Below are 19,107 nucleotides of genomic sequence, written 5' to 3'. Positions count from 1 at the left end.
TGTCAAAGTCATTACAAACTTGGTAGCCGTTCAACCCAACATGCTACAATGTACAATATCAGGTATCTGGGCCTCTTACTTATTGAAAAGATTTAACCTAATTGACCAATGTGACGCTTAATGTCCGTCAAGGTCATTCATTTGAACAAACGTAGCAGCATTTCACTCCACCATGTTTCAGACTCTCCATCATGTTTCAGACCCATAGCTGTGACTAAACCAAGCTGGTAGCGCTTTACCCAGCATACTTTAGACACAATATCAGGTTTCTGGGCCTCTTGGTTATTGAGAAGTCGTTTAAAGAATTTAGCCTATTTGACCGCCTATGAGCTTGAATGCAGGTCAAGGTCATTCATTTGATCAAACTTGGTAGCATTTCACCTTAACATGCTACAGGCCAAATAAGGTATCTGGAACTCTTCGTTACCGAGAAGAAGTTGTTTAAAGAGAAAAGTTGACGCCGGACGAACGACGGACACCGCACCACGGCATAAGATTACCTGACCTTCGGGCAGATTAGCTAACAACAATACAATTATAATGTGTGCTGTGCACTCAATATCACAGGTGTCACGTGTGGTCAGACTGCTACAGACGGTAAAATCTTACAGCACACTTAAATTACAAGAACACAGCTAACGCTTCAAAAGGTCAAATTAGTGACATGATATAAACGTCTCCATCTTCTTTGGAACATAGCCTGCAAATTTGATGTTGTTGCTCCTAATAGTAGCCGCCGCTAAGCACTGCAGTTTCTGGTAGTTCAGTTGACATATCATGATGCCTGCTCGTTGAAGTAGGGCAAGAGTTGTGAGTCCCTCCTTGTTCCTGATATCGATGTCCGAGCCGTAGTCCAATAACAGGTCAATCAGCGTCTTTTCGTCCTCGACCCAATTAGCATTTACCTGCAGAAGTGAGCAAAGTGGTATATTTCTGTTTACGTCAATAGCATTCACGTCAATGCCCGCGTGTATGAGGCTCCGCGCTACCTCGAACCTGTTACAACGAAACACCATGTCCGTAGAGAGATATGGTCGATAGTTGGGGTTCAACGTTACGGCGATGTGTAGAAGAGTTTCCTCCGACGGGCCTCTTGGATCTGCCTCGACCAATTTACTGAGATGGTTGATGAGTCTAGCTTCCTCCCGGGTATTAGGTTCAAGTGATCTAACGATACACACGAGATCGAGGGCCAAACACATCCACTCGAACACTTCAGCGTGTTTATGGGAATAAACACTGGAAAGTCCAACAAATGATGATATGTTGTCGTCTTCCATTTGTTCAAATTCCACCGATTCTGACCGCGACTGTATGTATTGTTCTGACACATGATCAATAAGATTTCCCAATATGTCGATCACCTCTGCTATTATGCTGCTCCTGTCCTCAGGTTTCACTTCCTTCTTACATTGCCAAATCCTATTAAACACTTTCATTAACCGAGATGCGATATACGGGGCTGCTTTGCTTGATAATTGATCTTTTTGGACGAAAACCTCGGCTGCGTACCGTAATAACTTGAGACTATGTTTCAAACTCATCATGAGGAAATTAATATTTAACAGTTTACAAAGACTTTTATACGTCTGTGGATGACAAAGTCCGAATATTTCAATTTTGACTCGAACTGAATATGCTTGGATCCTTTCCAGAAGTTCGAGTTCCTCAGTTGGCTGTGAGGATCTAGCTATACCAACTGATAACTTGCGCCCGTCTGCTATGAGCTGTTGAACGTAGTCGTCACTCGCGAAGTCGCATTCCCGAGGTCTTGTTTTATCCCACCAATACACAGCCTCTAACTCTTTGCCGGTGTCGGCCAGACTGCTTCCGAGAAGTTTGTACGCAAGTACTTTTGATCGCGCGGGTATAGATGGATCCTGCATAAGGTATTCCACAACTCCCACCTGTACAGCCGACGCGGCACGTAAAATGACATCCAGACCCTGTTTGTCGGTCATATTGACGTCAGCACCTGAATCAATTAACAACTTCACAGTGTCCAGTTGGCCGTCACGCACGGCATAATGAAGCGCTGACGAGCTTTTGTTGTCAGTGTGGTCTACCTCCACACCCTTTGATATCAGGAACTTACAAATCTCCGTATTCTGTACAGCTAAGATAAGACATGTCTTTCCTGTGGGAGACACGTCGTGTACACTAAAGCCGTGTTCAAACAGATACAACACAGTCTCCATACTGCCTGCCTGACAGGCAATTTGCATAGCGGTCATTCCAGTCTCGTCCACGCCTTTTTTACTGGCGCCATGCTCAATCAACAGACGTACTAATGGTAACGAGTCGATGTGTCTCGCGGCGCAACATAGAGGAGAACACAGGGGAAGGTTCGGCTGCCAACCAAAGGGACAATCTGTTCCTTTCTGATCTACATCGGCTCCGCATCTGTCAAGCAGAAAACTTGACAACTCAACATTGTTACTCGCACAGCAAATGAAAAATGCCGAACTACCGTCGATACGATAGTCGACAGTTTCCTTTCGTTCCTTGTGTCGTATCCTCATCAGCCGCTCCTCCAGGTCTCGGTGCTCCTCCTTCAAGATCATGTTCCGAATGATGTCTGCTTGTTTCGGTACGTCAAGGAGATCTTCATCTGCGTCGGGCAGTTCGGGGAAGATGTCACTGGTTTGGTTGCTTCCCGTCAGGCTTGAGGGGCGGGCATCAAACCGTGTCTCCTGTAAGAACTCGCCCAGTGTAAAGTAACGAACGTCAGAATCATTTCCCGATGTCATAATGTCAGCAGACACCGTAACTTTTACTGTAAATCAATATTCCAGAAGACATGATCGAGTATGTGGTAAACTTGGATTAAAACGCCTCCGCATCACTGCTTATTGTACTGCGTCATCGACTTTCACACAGGCAGCAGGTAGACGTCATCTCTTTCCTTGTCGACCTCACCTATTAATAAACCAAAACAAAATTTGTAGAATATACTTTCAACATATAAATAGGAACTTATTGTCAACTATTTTTCAGCCAGAAATACATAGATATATTTACATTTGTCTGGCATTGTCAATATACGAGACGTATAGTCTGTTTGAAAGCTCTGGCATTGATGAACGTTTAAATGCCATCCATCACGCGCTACACTTATCAGCGTATTAATACAACACAAACCGGAACTACAATATCCAGGATAATTAAGTTTAACGACTAATTATTTTGTCTACATTATTTGATATAAAAAATATGCCATTTGCGCATTACGTTAATAATAAAATTGTTAACAAAATTGAGTTTTTTGGGGTTTTTTTCATCTACTATTTTGTTTGCCAAAAGTACGCGACCATGTTCCGGCTGTTCCAACGACTGTCAAATAATCTGCTGACTGTCGGTAAGGCAGGAATTATGAATTTTATATATGAATTATAGCATTTAAAAAATAAAAAAAGTAAAAGGAATGTAAATATAAGCGTTGAACTGTTTTTGTATGGTATTTATGATGTATTTGAAAGCCAGAGCTTTGCAAGCAAACAAATCATAATGTGCGTTATTATTATAGTGCTAACATACATTATGCTGTTTGCTTGCAAAGTTCTAGCATTCAAATAGATCATAAATACGATACAAAAACAGTTCAATGCCTAAATATATGCGTGATATATTCTAGTCCCCATATCTTTGGAATCTACATGTATCCTGTCTTCATCCTTTTTTATTTGACATGGACAAATCGAGGGTCGGCGATTAACCGTTCGATTTGAACCAAATAAACAAATCATCTTAGGAGGAAATACCCTCTGGCAAGTTTTCTTTAACAGTGAAAGCTAAAGGGCGATAGCTCGTTAAAACATTACATAGAAATAGCATGTTTACATTTTGGTATAAAATCGATACTTTGTGTACCAGGTGTGAATTCAACCCTCTGAAAATCATACTTCATTTCACAAGTTATTCTGGAGCAAAAACACGAAGGGCTATAACTTCAAAAATGACGTGCATGTCTTCAAGAATACAGGGTGTACCGAACTGGAAGTAGATACGACTAAAAATTAGAGTAGTTCACCCTTATGATGTCTTGAGAACCCTTTACATTTCATCTGAGAAATCAAATTGACACACACACGAGGGTGATGGGCCTTATCGGTCATTGATGTTTTGCTTTTAAACTTAGATTGGACACATCTCATTTTACCTTGAAAAAAACTTCCAATGATTGTTCATTTTAACAAATATGTGTTGCTGTTAATCCCAGCATGCTAATCGAAGAAAGTCATGACCCTGTGTCACTTAGATATAGAGAAGTTGTTCAAAGGAGTTTAATACATTTGACCTTTGTGACCTTGAATGAAGGTCAAGGCAATTCATTTGAACAAATTTTGTAGCCCTTCATCCCAGCAGGCTACGTCCCAGTATCATGATCCTAGGCATCTCTGTTCCTGGGTTGTTTTCAGGTATGACCAGATTTGATACACTTGACCTTGGAAATAAGTAAGGTGTATTCCTTTAAAAACGTCCCAGCATGCTACATTGTACTGATCCAATATCATTATCCAAGACATTATCGTATTGAGAAGGTTTCGTTTAAAGTTTTGACACGTTTGACACTTGTTACATTGAAAGTAGGTCAATGTCATTCATTTGAAATTTTTTTTTTTTTTTTTTTAAAGTTAGTTCTACATCCAGGTATGACGATGGCATAATTTCCCTAGGCCTCTTTGTTATTGATGAATTGTTTAACAACTTGAAAATACATGACCCCTTTGACACTGAAGGTAAAAAAACAATCCTGTGAACATATTTCGAAGTATATGAACTTCGTTCCAACATGCAACTGGCATAATACCATGACTTTATGCACCTGAGTTATAAATTTGACACATATGACCTTGACGCAGCATCCTTAAAAGCCCACACGTACATTTACTACACGCATTCATCTGGTACATATGGGAGGCCGGCCGCCCTTAAATTACCATAGCTGTTGATGGGACGTTAAATAATACAAAATTAAACCTTGAACACATTAAAGTGACATTAATAGAGCCAATATGTGCATACCATATTTAATTGTCATCTCATGCTGTTAATTCTAACAGAGTTTGAATTATTTCCAATAGCAATTAACCAAACGACGCTCAAAAATACGATTCTCCTATACAACTATAGCAAAAGTGAACCTCCCACACAGGGGGAAATGTGGGACCCCAATCTTTGTAAGGTGTACCCCCTAACCAGGGGAAAATGTGAGACCCCAATCTTTGTAAGGTGTACCCCCTAACCAGGAACAAATATGAGACCCCGATATTTGTAAAGTGTATCCCCTAACAAGGGGGAAATGTTGGACCCGAATCTTTGTAAAGTGTACCACTAACCAGGAGGAAATGTGAGACCGCAATCTTTGTAAAGTGTACCACTAACAATGGGGAAATGTGAGACCCCAATCTTTGTAAAGTGTACCTCCTAACAAGGGGGAGGTGTGGGACCCGAATATTTGTAAAGTGTATCCCCTAACAATGGGGAAATGTGAGACCACAATCTTTGTAAAGTGTACCCCCTAACAAGGGGGAAATGTGAGACCACAATCTTTGTAAAGTGTACCTCCTAACAAGGGGGAGGTGTGGGACCCGAATATTTGTAAAGTGTACCCCCTAACCAGGGGGAGGTGTGAGACCCGAATATTTGTAAAGTGTATCCCCTAACCAGGGGGAGGTGTGAGACCCCGATCTTTGTGTGGGTCTTGTATTTCTAGAGATCATTGAAATGTCAGTCAATTTGACCCATTTTGGCCCTACTTATCAGTCCCAGGTGGTCAGTCAGGACAATTATGTACATACCACCAAACGTTCATCCCAAACAGACAATTCTAACCAAGTTTTATTTTTTTCCAGTGGTAATTCAACAAATGATACTTAAAATGTTATTTTTCCAATATAAACTAAAGTACGTTTACCCTCCCAAATTAGAAACTTGAGACCTGAGGGTCATGAATTTACAACTTTTTTTTCAGTTTTAAAATCTTTTTATTCATCCTTTTGCATATTATAAGTACATCTTGTACATGAAATACATAGAAAAAACAACAATTATTGATACAGTTTGACAGCAGCACAATGTCATTTTTGAGAAGAGCATCAAGGGTGACAATGATTTGGTATACATAATAGTAACATTTTAGAAAATGCGCACCTTAAGACCCTTCCATCTATTAAGAGAATTGATTCTCCCATATCTAGATCTGTGTGTTTAGAAAAAAAATGGACAAATGGCGATTTCAATGGAACACTTGAGACTTCGCCTCAGTCTACCTAACAAGAGATCCACGACGGTTCTTGACGCCCACCATTGTACAGTGTATGATATTTTCTCTACATTAATGAAAACCTACATATGAAACCTTAAAGATACTCAAGAAGAATATTTCGTGAATTAGAAATAATAATCCTAAACTTGAACTGTTACCATTTTATTTTCTTGACTCAAATTCAATCTGACAGGTAAGCAAGGGCTCTGTCGTGTGACAAGGGAACAAAATATACATCATACACACATTTGCTGGACTAACGGAAATGAAAAAAACCGTTATAAAACTCTTTTCTCATATTTGATCATGTACAGTCACTTATCAACGAGACTTTACACGATACCAAATAATGTGCCGTCTTTTAACAACGACACTTTACACGATACCAAATAATGTACAGTTCTTACCAACGAGACTTTACACGATACTAAAATAATGTAAGTCATTTACTAACGAGACTTTACACGATACCAAATAATGTAAGTCATTTACCAACGAGACTTTACACAATACCAAATATAATATTTAATATTTTTTTCCGTCATTCATTGGTGTTGTAGATGTTGGTGAAGTCATAATCGTAGACTCGTTGGTTGGCCAACCTTTTATTATAGTTTACATACATAGTAAACGTACAAATATAGTTCATACAGTAGTGTAATGACTATCCTGGGCTGCCGCCCAGGACATTGTCTTGGAGTGGCCCGTTGACCGCCTCCCGACTACTGCCCTGAATCTTTACTATCTGGTTCTTAAATACATAAGATAAACATGTCCAGTAGTCCACGTTGCATGGTGATATAAACGTTTACATAATATTGTTAGATAATACATGCTAGCACCAGGTATTTAATCTTATGCCCCTGGCACTTAAGATCGTCAACAGACTTGTGGTCAATATCAATTAGATAACCTAGCTGACAATGTTTGACTGTCTGACTTTACATATACACGTGAATAATGACCAATATTTTTGTCTAAAACATGTTTCGGTACACAAATAATGTAAGTCATTTACCAACGAGGCTTTACACGATACCAAATAATGTAAGGCATTTACCAACGAGACTTTACACGATACCAAATTAATGTGCCGTCATTTACTAACGAGACTTTACACGATACCAAATAATGTAAGTCATTTACTAACGAGACTTTACACGATACCAAATAATGTAAGTCATTTACTAACGAGACTTTACACGATACCAAATAATGTAAGTCATTTACCAACGAGACTTTACACGATACCAAATAATGTAAGTCATTTACCAACGAGACTTTACACGATACAAATAATGTAAGTCATTTACCAACGAGACTTTACACGATACCAAATAATGTAAGTCATTTACCAACGAGACTTTACACGATACCAAATAATGTAAGTCATTTACTAACGAGGCTTTACACGATACCAAATAATGTAAGTCATTTACCAACGAGACTTTACACGATACCAAATAATGTAAGTCATTTACCAACGAAACTTTACACGATATCAAATAATGTAAGTCATTTACCAACGAGACTTTACACGATGCCAAATAATGTGCCGTCATTTACTAACGAGACTTTACACGATACCAAAGAATGTAAGTCATTTACCAACGACACTTTACACGATACCAAATAATGTACAGTTCTTACCAACGAGACATTACACGATACTAAAATAATGTACAATCAGTTACTCACGAGAATCTACATAATGCCCAAATAATGTCCAGTTCTTACCAACGAGACTTCAAATGAAGACGTCTGGTAAAGACAAACCATTGTTCTATATATTGGATCAATATTCCACACATCGCATACAAAGCAATCAACCCGATAAGAGACACATCCACCTCCTGTACAGCTCCTATCCCATTGGTCCGTTTGACGATATGACAAACATTCGCCACGTGTCCAGCTCCTATCCTATTGGTCCGTTTAACGACTAATGCCTGAGACGTGTTAACTGTTATCTTATTGAATTGTTTACAACCGCCTCCTGAGAGCTGTTAGTGATAACGATGAAACCACTCCTCTATTTTACGACTGGTTCGCCTGTTGTCAGTGTAATTCGACAGGGTAGAGTTTCATGCTGGGTATCCTCAGTATGGTTCAGTGTGGTAGCACTATAAGTCGTCATCACAAGGAGACAAACACATAACATATCACACCTTCCAAACACAAACATATCCATCACACATTTTTTCACACCCAGGGGAGGTCATCGACCTTAGCTTTTGATATGACGTTAAACAATACACCGGGGAGGCCGCCCTTAAATTACCTTGGTTATTGATAGGACGTTATATAATTAGCAAACCTAACATCCGAGTCACTGACTATAAATATGATACTCACACACAACAATTACACCTACAGAACATGTTTCAGAACCTTTAATTTGCACGATGTGAAAGCATCCAGCCTCAAAACGAAATTGAACATGAAATCCATTCTCATTAATTAGCATAAACAAATATTCTGTGATACACAAATGTACTGATGTCCCGGGGTGACAGCCATAAAATGTTGATGCAAAAACACGACACTTTGTTACCAGAGAGATTTGTATTGTTCATATTATTCATATCTGATTGTAATCTCAAAATTTAGATTCTGTGAACACTACCTTAACCAATCTGCTAAAAAGAACTATTACCAAATCGGATGTCTATCTAATTCTGCAGACAGTTTGTCTTTGTGCGAAATACATGTAAATGGTATTGTGTTTAGTTTTCCAGTCTGCTTGCTAGAATTTATAGCCGTCACATTACTAATCTATTTATAGATAAAATTGAACTACATTGTATCCCTCACCTTGTGTACAAAGATCAACGATCGCTAGATTATTGTCGGGTGTTTTGATTCTGAACCCAACACACTAAAAATACACGTTAGTTGGCCATCGTCACCTTGTAAAGCTGAACTTGTATTGTTGTTTAGTCAAAATCATTGAGTATAGAGATCGCAAATATCACGTGACGGGGTAGAACACAGCACCATTTTGAACTCGCTGTTCATGAGTATGTACAGTCTTGAAATTACTGCAAGATATCCCATATGGCACTGACACTGGTAATACATTTTACTATCGACACTAGTACATAAATGTTGGTATTAGTATAAAAACGAATGCTATAGCACAAAGAAAACTGTCGGCAAAAAAAACGAAGGCAATAATACTAAAAGCGCAGCTCATGTAACGTTTGATAAGTTTTTATACATTCATCTTATAAAAGCTCGTAGTTCCTATAATGTTCTTTGTATCTGACCTTGATATTGATATATCCTACATGTACGGTAATATATATGTAACCATAACCTTGACCTTAGTATTATTAAATTATCATATTACTAATACATGTAAATGTAAAGAGTATCGGAATAAGGTCGCTTCCTACTTAGTTTCACAGTGAATTGTTCTACATTGCGACCAAAGAACTAAAGTGACCTTACTTTAATGACCTTGTGAGAGTAGTATGAATTGGAACACGGACACTGGTATTTGAAGGCCTTGAGAGCAATATGACATTGGAACACGGACACTGATATTTAATGGCCTTGACAGCAGTATGACATTGAAACACGGACACTGATATTTAATGGCCTTGAGAGCAGTATGACATTGGAACACGGACACTGATATTTAATGACCTTGACAGCAGTATGACATTGTTACACAGACACTGATATTTAATGACCTTGAGAGCAGTATGACATTGGAACACGGACACTGATATTTAATGACCTTGACAGCAGTATGGCATTAGAACACAGACACTGATATTTAATGACCTTGACAGCAGTATGGCATTAGAACACGGACACTGATATTTAATGACCTTGACAGCAGTATGACATTGGAACACAGACCCTGATATTTGAAGACCTTCAGACAGTAATATGATATAGGAACACGGTCACTGACATTTGATGACCTCGACAGACAGCAATACGACATTTTAACACAGACACTGACAAACATACAAAAAGGAGCTCTACCACGTTATAAATTTGATGTCCCCAAAAGCTCGGAACAACACGTTATACACAAAATGAACGTGATGGAACCGTGGTGACAATAACATGACCTGTAACGTATAATGAGTTGTCACCTATTCTCCAAGTGGTAATACATAGAGGATATCTAACAGTGTCTTCAGTAATACCAAATATATTTCACGAGTGGGGCTAATACTTTGATATTTTCACGAGTGCGCAGCACGAGTGAAAAATATCAAAATATTAGCCACACGAGTGTAACACTGTTAGATATTCTCCCCCAGAAATGTTCTGCATCCTCGTTTAATTCCACTGGTGGTACACTTGAATGTTTATGTTTAGTACATGTATGCTGACAACAGCAGCACAATCTTCTTGATTGTGGCCCAGAGCCTACACTGCGCATGACCTTGATCTTAACAATGCGTGCACCTCTCTCGTGACTAAGGTGCGGTCGACGTCCCACACACCTGAAGGATTGCAGAGTTTATCCAGGCTTGGCTAGAACTTACCGTTAAATAACACAAAGTACATGCTAGCGGGTCAATGTGGCAGCACCAACCAGAATTTCAGAAACATAAGGCCGAATAGGCCTGTATCGCTCATCTGGTTATGCTGACTTGAAAATAAATTGTTTTAGATTCTAACACATTTGACCCTTGTAACCTTGAAAGTTGATGAAGCTAACTCATTTGGACCATCTTGGTACATGTAGCTTTGACACAACATGCTACAAACCTAATTTCAAATACATGTGCTACTTGAATATTAACAAGAAATCATCTAAAAATGTTCGCATAGTTGACTCCTGTGGTATTGAATGTAAGTCAATGTCATTCATTGAAATAAACTTGGTGGCCCTTCACCCCTGCACGTTACAGATTCAATATCAGGTATCTTTGCTTATTGGTTACTGAGAAGTAAGACTTTATCATATTTGATTCCTGTAACCTTAAATGTATGTCCAGGGCGTTCGTTTGAATAAAGTTGGTAGCTCTTCACCACAACATGTCACAAGCTAAATATCAGGTATCTTGACCCCTTGGATATTGAGAAGTCGTTTGAAGATTTTAGCATATTTGACTCCTGTGACCTTAGATAAAAGGTTATCCATTGGAACATCTCGGTAGCCTTTCACCCGAGCATGCTACAGTTCCAATATCAGGTCCCCTGAGCTCCTTGATTATTGAGAGGAAGTTGTTTAAAATCACAACTTGACGCCGGACGGACGGACGACGCAACACGGCATAAGCTCAAAAACATATCATAATGTATCACTTATGAGGACGCACGAACAAGGCTTACAATAATACAAGAATATTCATTTAACGTCGTGTTTTGTGTATTATGACGTTGCGTATAATTAATGGTAGTAAAGTAATACAAGGACAAGAAGATATAATTGATAATAGAGCCACAGGCACAAGTGTCTGTATCTGATAATATTTATAATAAAAACAACATATAAACCCCTACTTTGCTATATCAACACTTGAAAAGTCGGAAATGGGGGTTGCTTCGATTCACTTTGAATATCAACTAGGTGACATATTTTCATCATTATATCATTGCCACACGACAAAAGGATAACAAACGCCGGGTTCATATGAGGACGGCTGCCTTGAAAGACATCAAAAATAAGAGTTAAATATATGAGAACGAATGGCGTGGGAGGCACCAACAGTCAGGGTCATATACAGACGGGTGTCTAGGGAGACATACACAGTCAGAGTCATATAAAGACGGGTGTCTAGGGATACACAAACAGGGAAAGTCATATAGGGACGGGTGTCTAGGGGACATCAATAACCAGGTCACATCAAGAAGGGTGTCTAGGGGACATCAATAACCAGGTCACATCAAGACGGGTGTCTAGGGAGACATACACAGTCAGAGTCATATACAGACGGGTGTCTAGGGAGACATACACAGTCAGAGTCATATAAAGACGGGTGTCTAGGGAGACATACACAGTCAGAGTCATATAAAGACGGGTGTCTAGGGAGACATACACAGTCAGAGTCATATAAAGACGGGTGTCTAGGGAGACATACACAGTCAGAGTCATATACAGACGGGTGTCTAGGGAGACATACACAGTCAGAGTCATATAAAGACGGGTGTCTAGGGAGACATACACAGTCAGAGTCATATAAAGACGGGTGTCTAGGGAGACATACACAGTCAGAGTCATATAAAGACGGGTGTCTAGGGAGACATACACAGTCAGTGTCATATAAAGACGGGTGTCTAGGGAGACATACACAGTCAGAGTCATATAAAGACGGGTGTCTAGGGATACACAAACAGGGAAAGTCATATAGGGACGGGTGTCTAGGGAGACATAAACAGTCAGGGTCATATAAAGACGGGTGTCTAGGGAGACATACACAGTCAGAGTCATATAAAGACGGGTGTCTAGGGAGACATACACAGTCAGAGTCATATAAAGACGGGTGTCTAGGGATACACAAACAGGGAAAGTCATATAGGGACGGGTGTCTAGGGAGACATACACAGTCAGAGTCATATAAAGACGGGTGTCTAGGGATACACAAACAGGGAAAGTCATATAGGGACGGGTGTCTAGGGGACATCAATAACCAGGTCACATCAGGACGGGTGTCTAGGGGACATCAATAACCAGGTCACATCAGGACGGGTGTTTAGGGGACATCAATAACCAGGTCACATCAGGACGGGCGTCTAGGGAGACATCAATAACCAGGTCACATCAGGACGGGTATCTAGGGAGACATTAATGACCAGGTCACATCAGGACGCGCGTCTAGGGAGACATCAATGACCAGGTCACATCAGGACGGACGTCTAGGGGACATCAATAACCAGGTCACATCAGGACGGGTGTCTAGGGAGACATGACATCAATAACCAGGTCACATCCGGACGGGCGTCTAGGGAGACATTAATGACCAGGTCACATCAGGACGGACGTCTAGGGGACATCAATAACCAGGTCACATCAGGACGGTTGTCTAGGGAGACATGACATCAATAACCAGGTCACATCAGGACGGGTGTCTAGGGGACATCAATGACCAGGTCACATCAGGACGGGTGTCTAGGGAGACATGACATCAATAACCATGTCAAATCAGGATGGGTGTCTAGGGAGACATTTACAGCGAAAGTCACATAGGGACGGGTGTCTAGGGAGACATCAATAACCAGGTCACATCAGGACGGTTGTCTAGGGAGACATGACATCAATAACCATGTCAAATCAGGATGGGTGTCTAGGGGACATCAATAACCAGGTCACATCAGGACAGGTGTCTAGGGAGACATCAATAACCAGGTCGCCTAAGGACGGGCGTCTAGGTAGACACCAATAACCAGGTCACATCAGGACGGGCGTCTAGGGAGACATCAATGACCAGGTCACATCAGGACGGGTGTCTAGGAAGACATCAATAACCATGTCACATCAGGACTGGTGTCTAGGGGACATCAATGACCAGGTCACATCAGGACGGGTGTCTAGGGAGACATCAATAACCAAGTCACATCAGGACGGGTGTCTAGGGAGACATCAATAACCATGTCACATCTGGACGGGCGTCTAGGGAGACATCAATAACCAGGTCACATCAGGACTGGTATCTAGGGAGACATCAATGACCAGGTCACATCAGGACGGGTGTCTAGGGAGACATCAATAACCAAGTCACATCAGGACGGGTGTCTAGGGAGACATCAATAACCAGGTCACCTCAGGACGGGCGTCTAGGGAGACATCAATGACCGGACGGGTGTCTAGGTAGACACCAATAACCAGGTCACATCAGGACTGGTATCTAGGGAGACATCAATGACCAGGTCACATCAGGACGGGCGTCTAGGGGACATCAATAACCAGGTCACATCTGGACGGGTGTCTAGGTAGACACCAATAATCAGGTCACATCAGGACGGGCGTCTAGGGAGACATCAATGACCAGGTCACATTAGGAAGGGTGTATAGGGGACATGAATAACCAGGTCACATCAGGACGGGTTTCTAGGGAGACATCAATGACCAGGTCACCTCAGGACGGGCGTCTAGGGAGACATCAATGACCAGGTCACATCAGGACTGGTGTCTAGTGGGCATCAATGACCAGGTCACATCAGGACGGGTGTCTAGGGAGGCATCAATGACCAGGTCACATGATCAGGACGGGCGTCTAGGGAGACATCAATGACCAGGTCACATGATCAGGATGGGTGTCTAGGGGATATCAACAAGCATCATTAGCCAGGATCATCCGAGGACGAGAGCCTAGAGAGACACCATCATCCAGGCTCATAGAAAGACGATGTTATGGGAGACACTAATAGTACCTTGGAGACAACAAATACCAGTTTTGTATGAGGACGCATATATCTAGGGGACAACAACAGCCAGGGTGATATGATGAAGTGTGTCTTGGAAGACACCGACAGCCAGGGTCATATGAGGACGGGTGTGTAGAGAGACAATAACAGCCAGGGTCATGTGATGAAGTGTGTCTTGGGAGACGTCAAATGATGACGGTTGTCTTAGGAGACACCAGCAGCCAGTGTCATGTCTGGGGGAGTCACAGAACAGGAGTGTGTAGGTGATGACAACAACCTAGACAATCCTAGTATCTAGGGAAGCAATAATAGCTAAGGTCGACCAACTACTGTTGACTTCAAAAACAATTAAATATCTTCCAAATGCGTTGGTCTGACGAAACACATCGATCACTTACTGGGCGATGCCCTGATTGACTTCTATGCTTACATCAAAGGTAATGCCGAGAAAAGCTCCTACGGGAAGTTGTTAGATATGACAGTATGTCTTAGAGGAGGTAATTACAAATCAAATTAGCTGTTTATGGTCATCCGTAGGTCACACGCAGCTAACACTGAGGGAAGGTAGATATCAAGTTTTAGTAATAACAATTCAACTAGGTGGTCACTTGTTATCCATCCTTTTTGTTAATATCAGTACTTGTTTTTGCCCGGAGATCACCGCCTACCAAACTTTTCAGAATACATGTATGTCTTTGAAACTTGATAGGCTATATAATCATGATATATATTATTGTATTTCCCAGAGGGGCATTTTGACTCGACTATTTTTGCAAACGTTATTGCCTTTTGTTTATTTCTATTACTCGAATCTTGCTCGGAAATCACCTAGAGATGTCCATCGAATTCTTAGTAACTTAGTTTATAATTTGAATATATAAATGTATAACTGTGAATTTATATAGTTAGGTTTCACTGAACGGCTCTTTTTGTAAAAAAAAAATGTCATGTGTTTATCTCAGTATTTGATTTCTATCCGGATAAAATTCTAACTACTAACACGTCTCCAAATTCTAATAAGGACGATTACCACCGACCTGTAACAAAGCATCGAGTAACATACAACTGCTGTACTCTAAGCCTACATTTTCAGCGTGCTCAAATTTCGGGAATTTTTATTTTTTACCAGATTTACACATTGGTGGAACTAAATAAATAAGAAGATGAAAATGTTATCACCAATTTGTCAACGAATAGATACTACAAATGTATGTCTGAGATTACAGAATAATTACAGGCTCGCGTCCACTATATTCTACACATGTACTATATTGTTAAACCGTTAAAGCTATATGTATGTTATACATGTACATGTATTGCTAACAAGTTACTAACGTAATTAGAACTGCGCAATGGATATTTGAATTTAGAATTTGAATGTGTAACAGATTTTTCACATGTGCCAAATATAGATACATGTATATGTCAGATGTCAGACATATCGGTTAAACAGTTCAAACGTAGGGCATACAAAATGTTACATAAAGTATCTCCACATTGAACAAACCAGTAACCGATCGAAGCGCCGTTTTAAAAATCTGTGTAGCCGTGTAGCTAATACTCGTTATCGGATATTGCCCTAGGACAACGGCGCCTGATTAATTACAATTACACTGTACGTAGCCCCGATCTCGACGCCGTGGGAGCCTCATATTGGCTGCTTTCGAAAGAGCATAATACTCTTCAACAAAAAATTCCTACATATTCCTACCAATAAAGCGCTCCACCAACAAACAAGGCTGCGAAGTCGTAAACTATGCAGGCCTCGTAGCCTTTCGTGGCTTTCATTGTCTTGTGAGGTACCTTAAACTTTACTTGCTATGCAATTAGTATGGTGAAGATATTAAGCATACATTTTTATGTACATTTTATTTCAAGGAAGATATCTGTTAGCTTCTCTATTTTTTTCTAAAAACATAGAGAACCGTTTGTAACGCTTTCTTAAATAATGTTTGAAATTTATATATATTTCTCAGTTCTTTAATTGCATACCAGTCGCGTTACATAATTTCTCCTGTGAGGATATTTCCTCTTATGTACACAGGTGACACTGTTCTTTTCTCGGGATCTGCCTCTGGCTAACAAAAAGATTGCGAGTTATCGAAAGATTATCCTTGATGGCAACGAAATATAGATCGTTGATCGATTTACATGTAATTACTTACATGTGGTGTTTAACTTTAACGGTAAGTTCACAAAAACTCAAATCAATATAGGCCGTAAATGTATGTATGATGTGTTCAACATTTGTAATAATCTATCACTAATGTAGAATTTAAAACTGTATGTTTTTTTATGTTTACATCTCCTCTGTTCTTAATAACGGTTGTGAAACACGGGGTTTCCATGTTGCTGACAAAGTAGAAAAGTCCATAATGATATTTCAGAAGGATCCTAACGTAAAAACCAGTACACAATATATTATGATATATTTTGAATTAGGACGTTTGCCATTACATATCATTTAAGGATTGTACCTCATTTTGACTGCGTATATGGTAGTATGCCCGCAGTCATCTTCGCTAGCCAAGGCTACTGATTACGTTACACTCCACGAATGTGTAACGTAATCAGAAGCCTTGGCTAGCGAAGATGGCCCGCAGTTGGCAACGAACATCTCCTATGGTTAGCGGGTTAGCGCTCCATAAGATATGTCCACTGCCAACTGCGGGCATACTACCGTATACGCAGTAAATGAGGTACAATCCTTATATTAACATCAAACAAACTGTTTAACTGCAGTACGAAGGAAATAAAATCCAGGTGTGTTGCGACGTTGGTAACTTCGGCAGCTGTGGATGCTGATATAATATAGTTCCAGTGAATCATGTAAAGACATCAGTATTGTTAACAATAACTTGACATTTTTGTTTAATATCTTTTACGTTTTTAATTAATTAACACATTCACAATCCATCTCAGATTAACTATGGTTGTCAAGCACAGCGTGAATTGACACAGACGTGCACGTGGTCTATTGTTCTATAGGAACTGTACGCTTCAGCCATTTATTGTTAGTTTACCTCGTGGAGAAGTGAAATATTCACTCATTTCCGCAATCTTCAGTTTATTTTTTTTAAAAACACTCACTTGACATTAGTTTTTTTGTACAGAGATCATCAAGTGACAGGAGAAAACAAATCAGTCCTTTGAAAATTACGCCGTCTACTTGACGTTCCGGTAACGTCATAAAGAGACGACGTCCTGATTATGTTACCGATTCCCGCGCTTATTAATCCGCTGAGCCTTTTTTTCACTGCGTATACGCTGATTTATTCGCTGTCAGAGTTTACTAAACTGAACAAGGGAGAGATGTAAATATTAGAAAATGTCGAATTATTATGAATATTGGTTTAAATTGATTAAACACAAACTTGTTTTTAAGTCAGTGTATGAAGACATGGAGGATTGTAATCATAGAAATTGTAATTGGCATTGTCGAGTTAAAAAAATATTGCTGTCTTCTGGTTTTGGTAGTGTTTGGTTAAATCATTATGTTGATAATGAAAGAGTATTTGTACATTGCTTCAATCAAAGTTTGATAGGTGTTTATATTGAAGTAAGAAATTAATTAATTGAAAGGTCATCTAAATGTTATCTATATCAATTCATTGCAGACAGGTTTACATTGTAATTTTGCCGAACAAAGTCTATACCTGATGTGTATCATAAACTTTATAAAGATTTTAAATAAGTATAAAAAATGTATATATAGGTATCGTAATATCACAAGGGCGAATAGGATATGTCGTTATTGGAACTACATTTAAAACCAAGTAGAGGACGAGTTCCATTTTGTTCTTATTTGTTCACCATATGTTGATATTCGTAAAAGATTCATTAAAAAAGTATTACTGGAACCATCCTTCTTCATTCAAACTTATCCAACTGCTTTCTGTACGTAATAAAAAAGATCTATGTAATCTTGGAAAGTATTCGCAATCAAGCTGGTTAACACGGTTGAGATTCCAACCTTTGGTATAGATCTATATCATATTTGTATGTGTTTATCTCCAATTATAACTATTGTTTGGCCCATCCCCTAACTATTCTTTCAAATTGTTTATTCACTGTTGAAAATAATGTTTCTATGAACGTATCTCCAGTCACACATATTGTTTTGTCCATCCCATGACTACTATTAGTAATTGTATATATGCTGTTGAAATGGATGTTTCTATATTCCTATCACCAGTTACGCATGTTGTTTTGTCCATCTCCTAACTTACATGTTGTATATATGTTGTTAAAATTATGTTTCTATGTACCAACGAATGAGCCGTAAGCCTATGGTGGTATGTCCTTGTTTATCTGTAGTGGTATGTCCTTGTTTACCTGTAGTGGTATGTCCTTGTTTACCTGTAGTGGTATGTCCTTGTTTACCTGTGGTGGTATGTCCTTGTTTACCTGTAGTGGTATGTCCTTGTTTACCTGTGGTGGTATGTCCTTGTTTACATGTGGTGGTATGTCATTGTTTACCTGTGGTGGTATGTCCTTGTTTA

General features: G+C 39.7%; 1 protein-coding gene across 1 annotated transcript; it reads right to left on the bottom strand.

The window, feature by feature from the left end:
* Positions 1-656: 656 nt before the first annotated feature.
* LOC117332240 (protein fem-1 homolog C-like) lies at positions 657-2,750 on the bottom strand. The gene has a single exon (XM_033891125.1). It carries the CDS (start codon positions 2,748-2,750, stop codon positions 657-659), a length of 2,094 nt encoding a protein of 697 aa, XP_033747016.1.
* Between the last annotated feature and the right edge of the window lie 16,357 nt (positions 2,751-19,107).

The sequence above is a fragment of the Pecten maximus genome, chromosome 8, assembly GCF_902652985.1.
Source record: "Pecten maximus chromosome 8, xPecMax1.1, whole genome shotgun sequence".
In the NCBI taxonomy this organism is placed as follows: domain Eukaryota; kingdom Metazoa; phylum Mollusca; class Bivalvia; order Pectinida; family Pectinidae; genus Pecten; species Pecten maximus.
The sequence above is the reverse complement of the archived record's forward strand: the minus strand, read 5'-3'. Positions and strand labels throughout refer to the sequence as shown.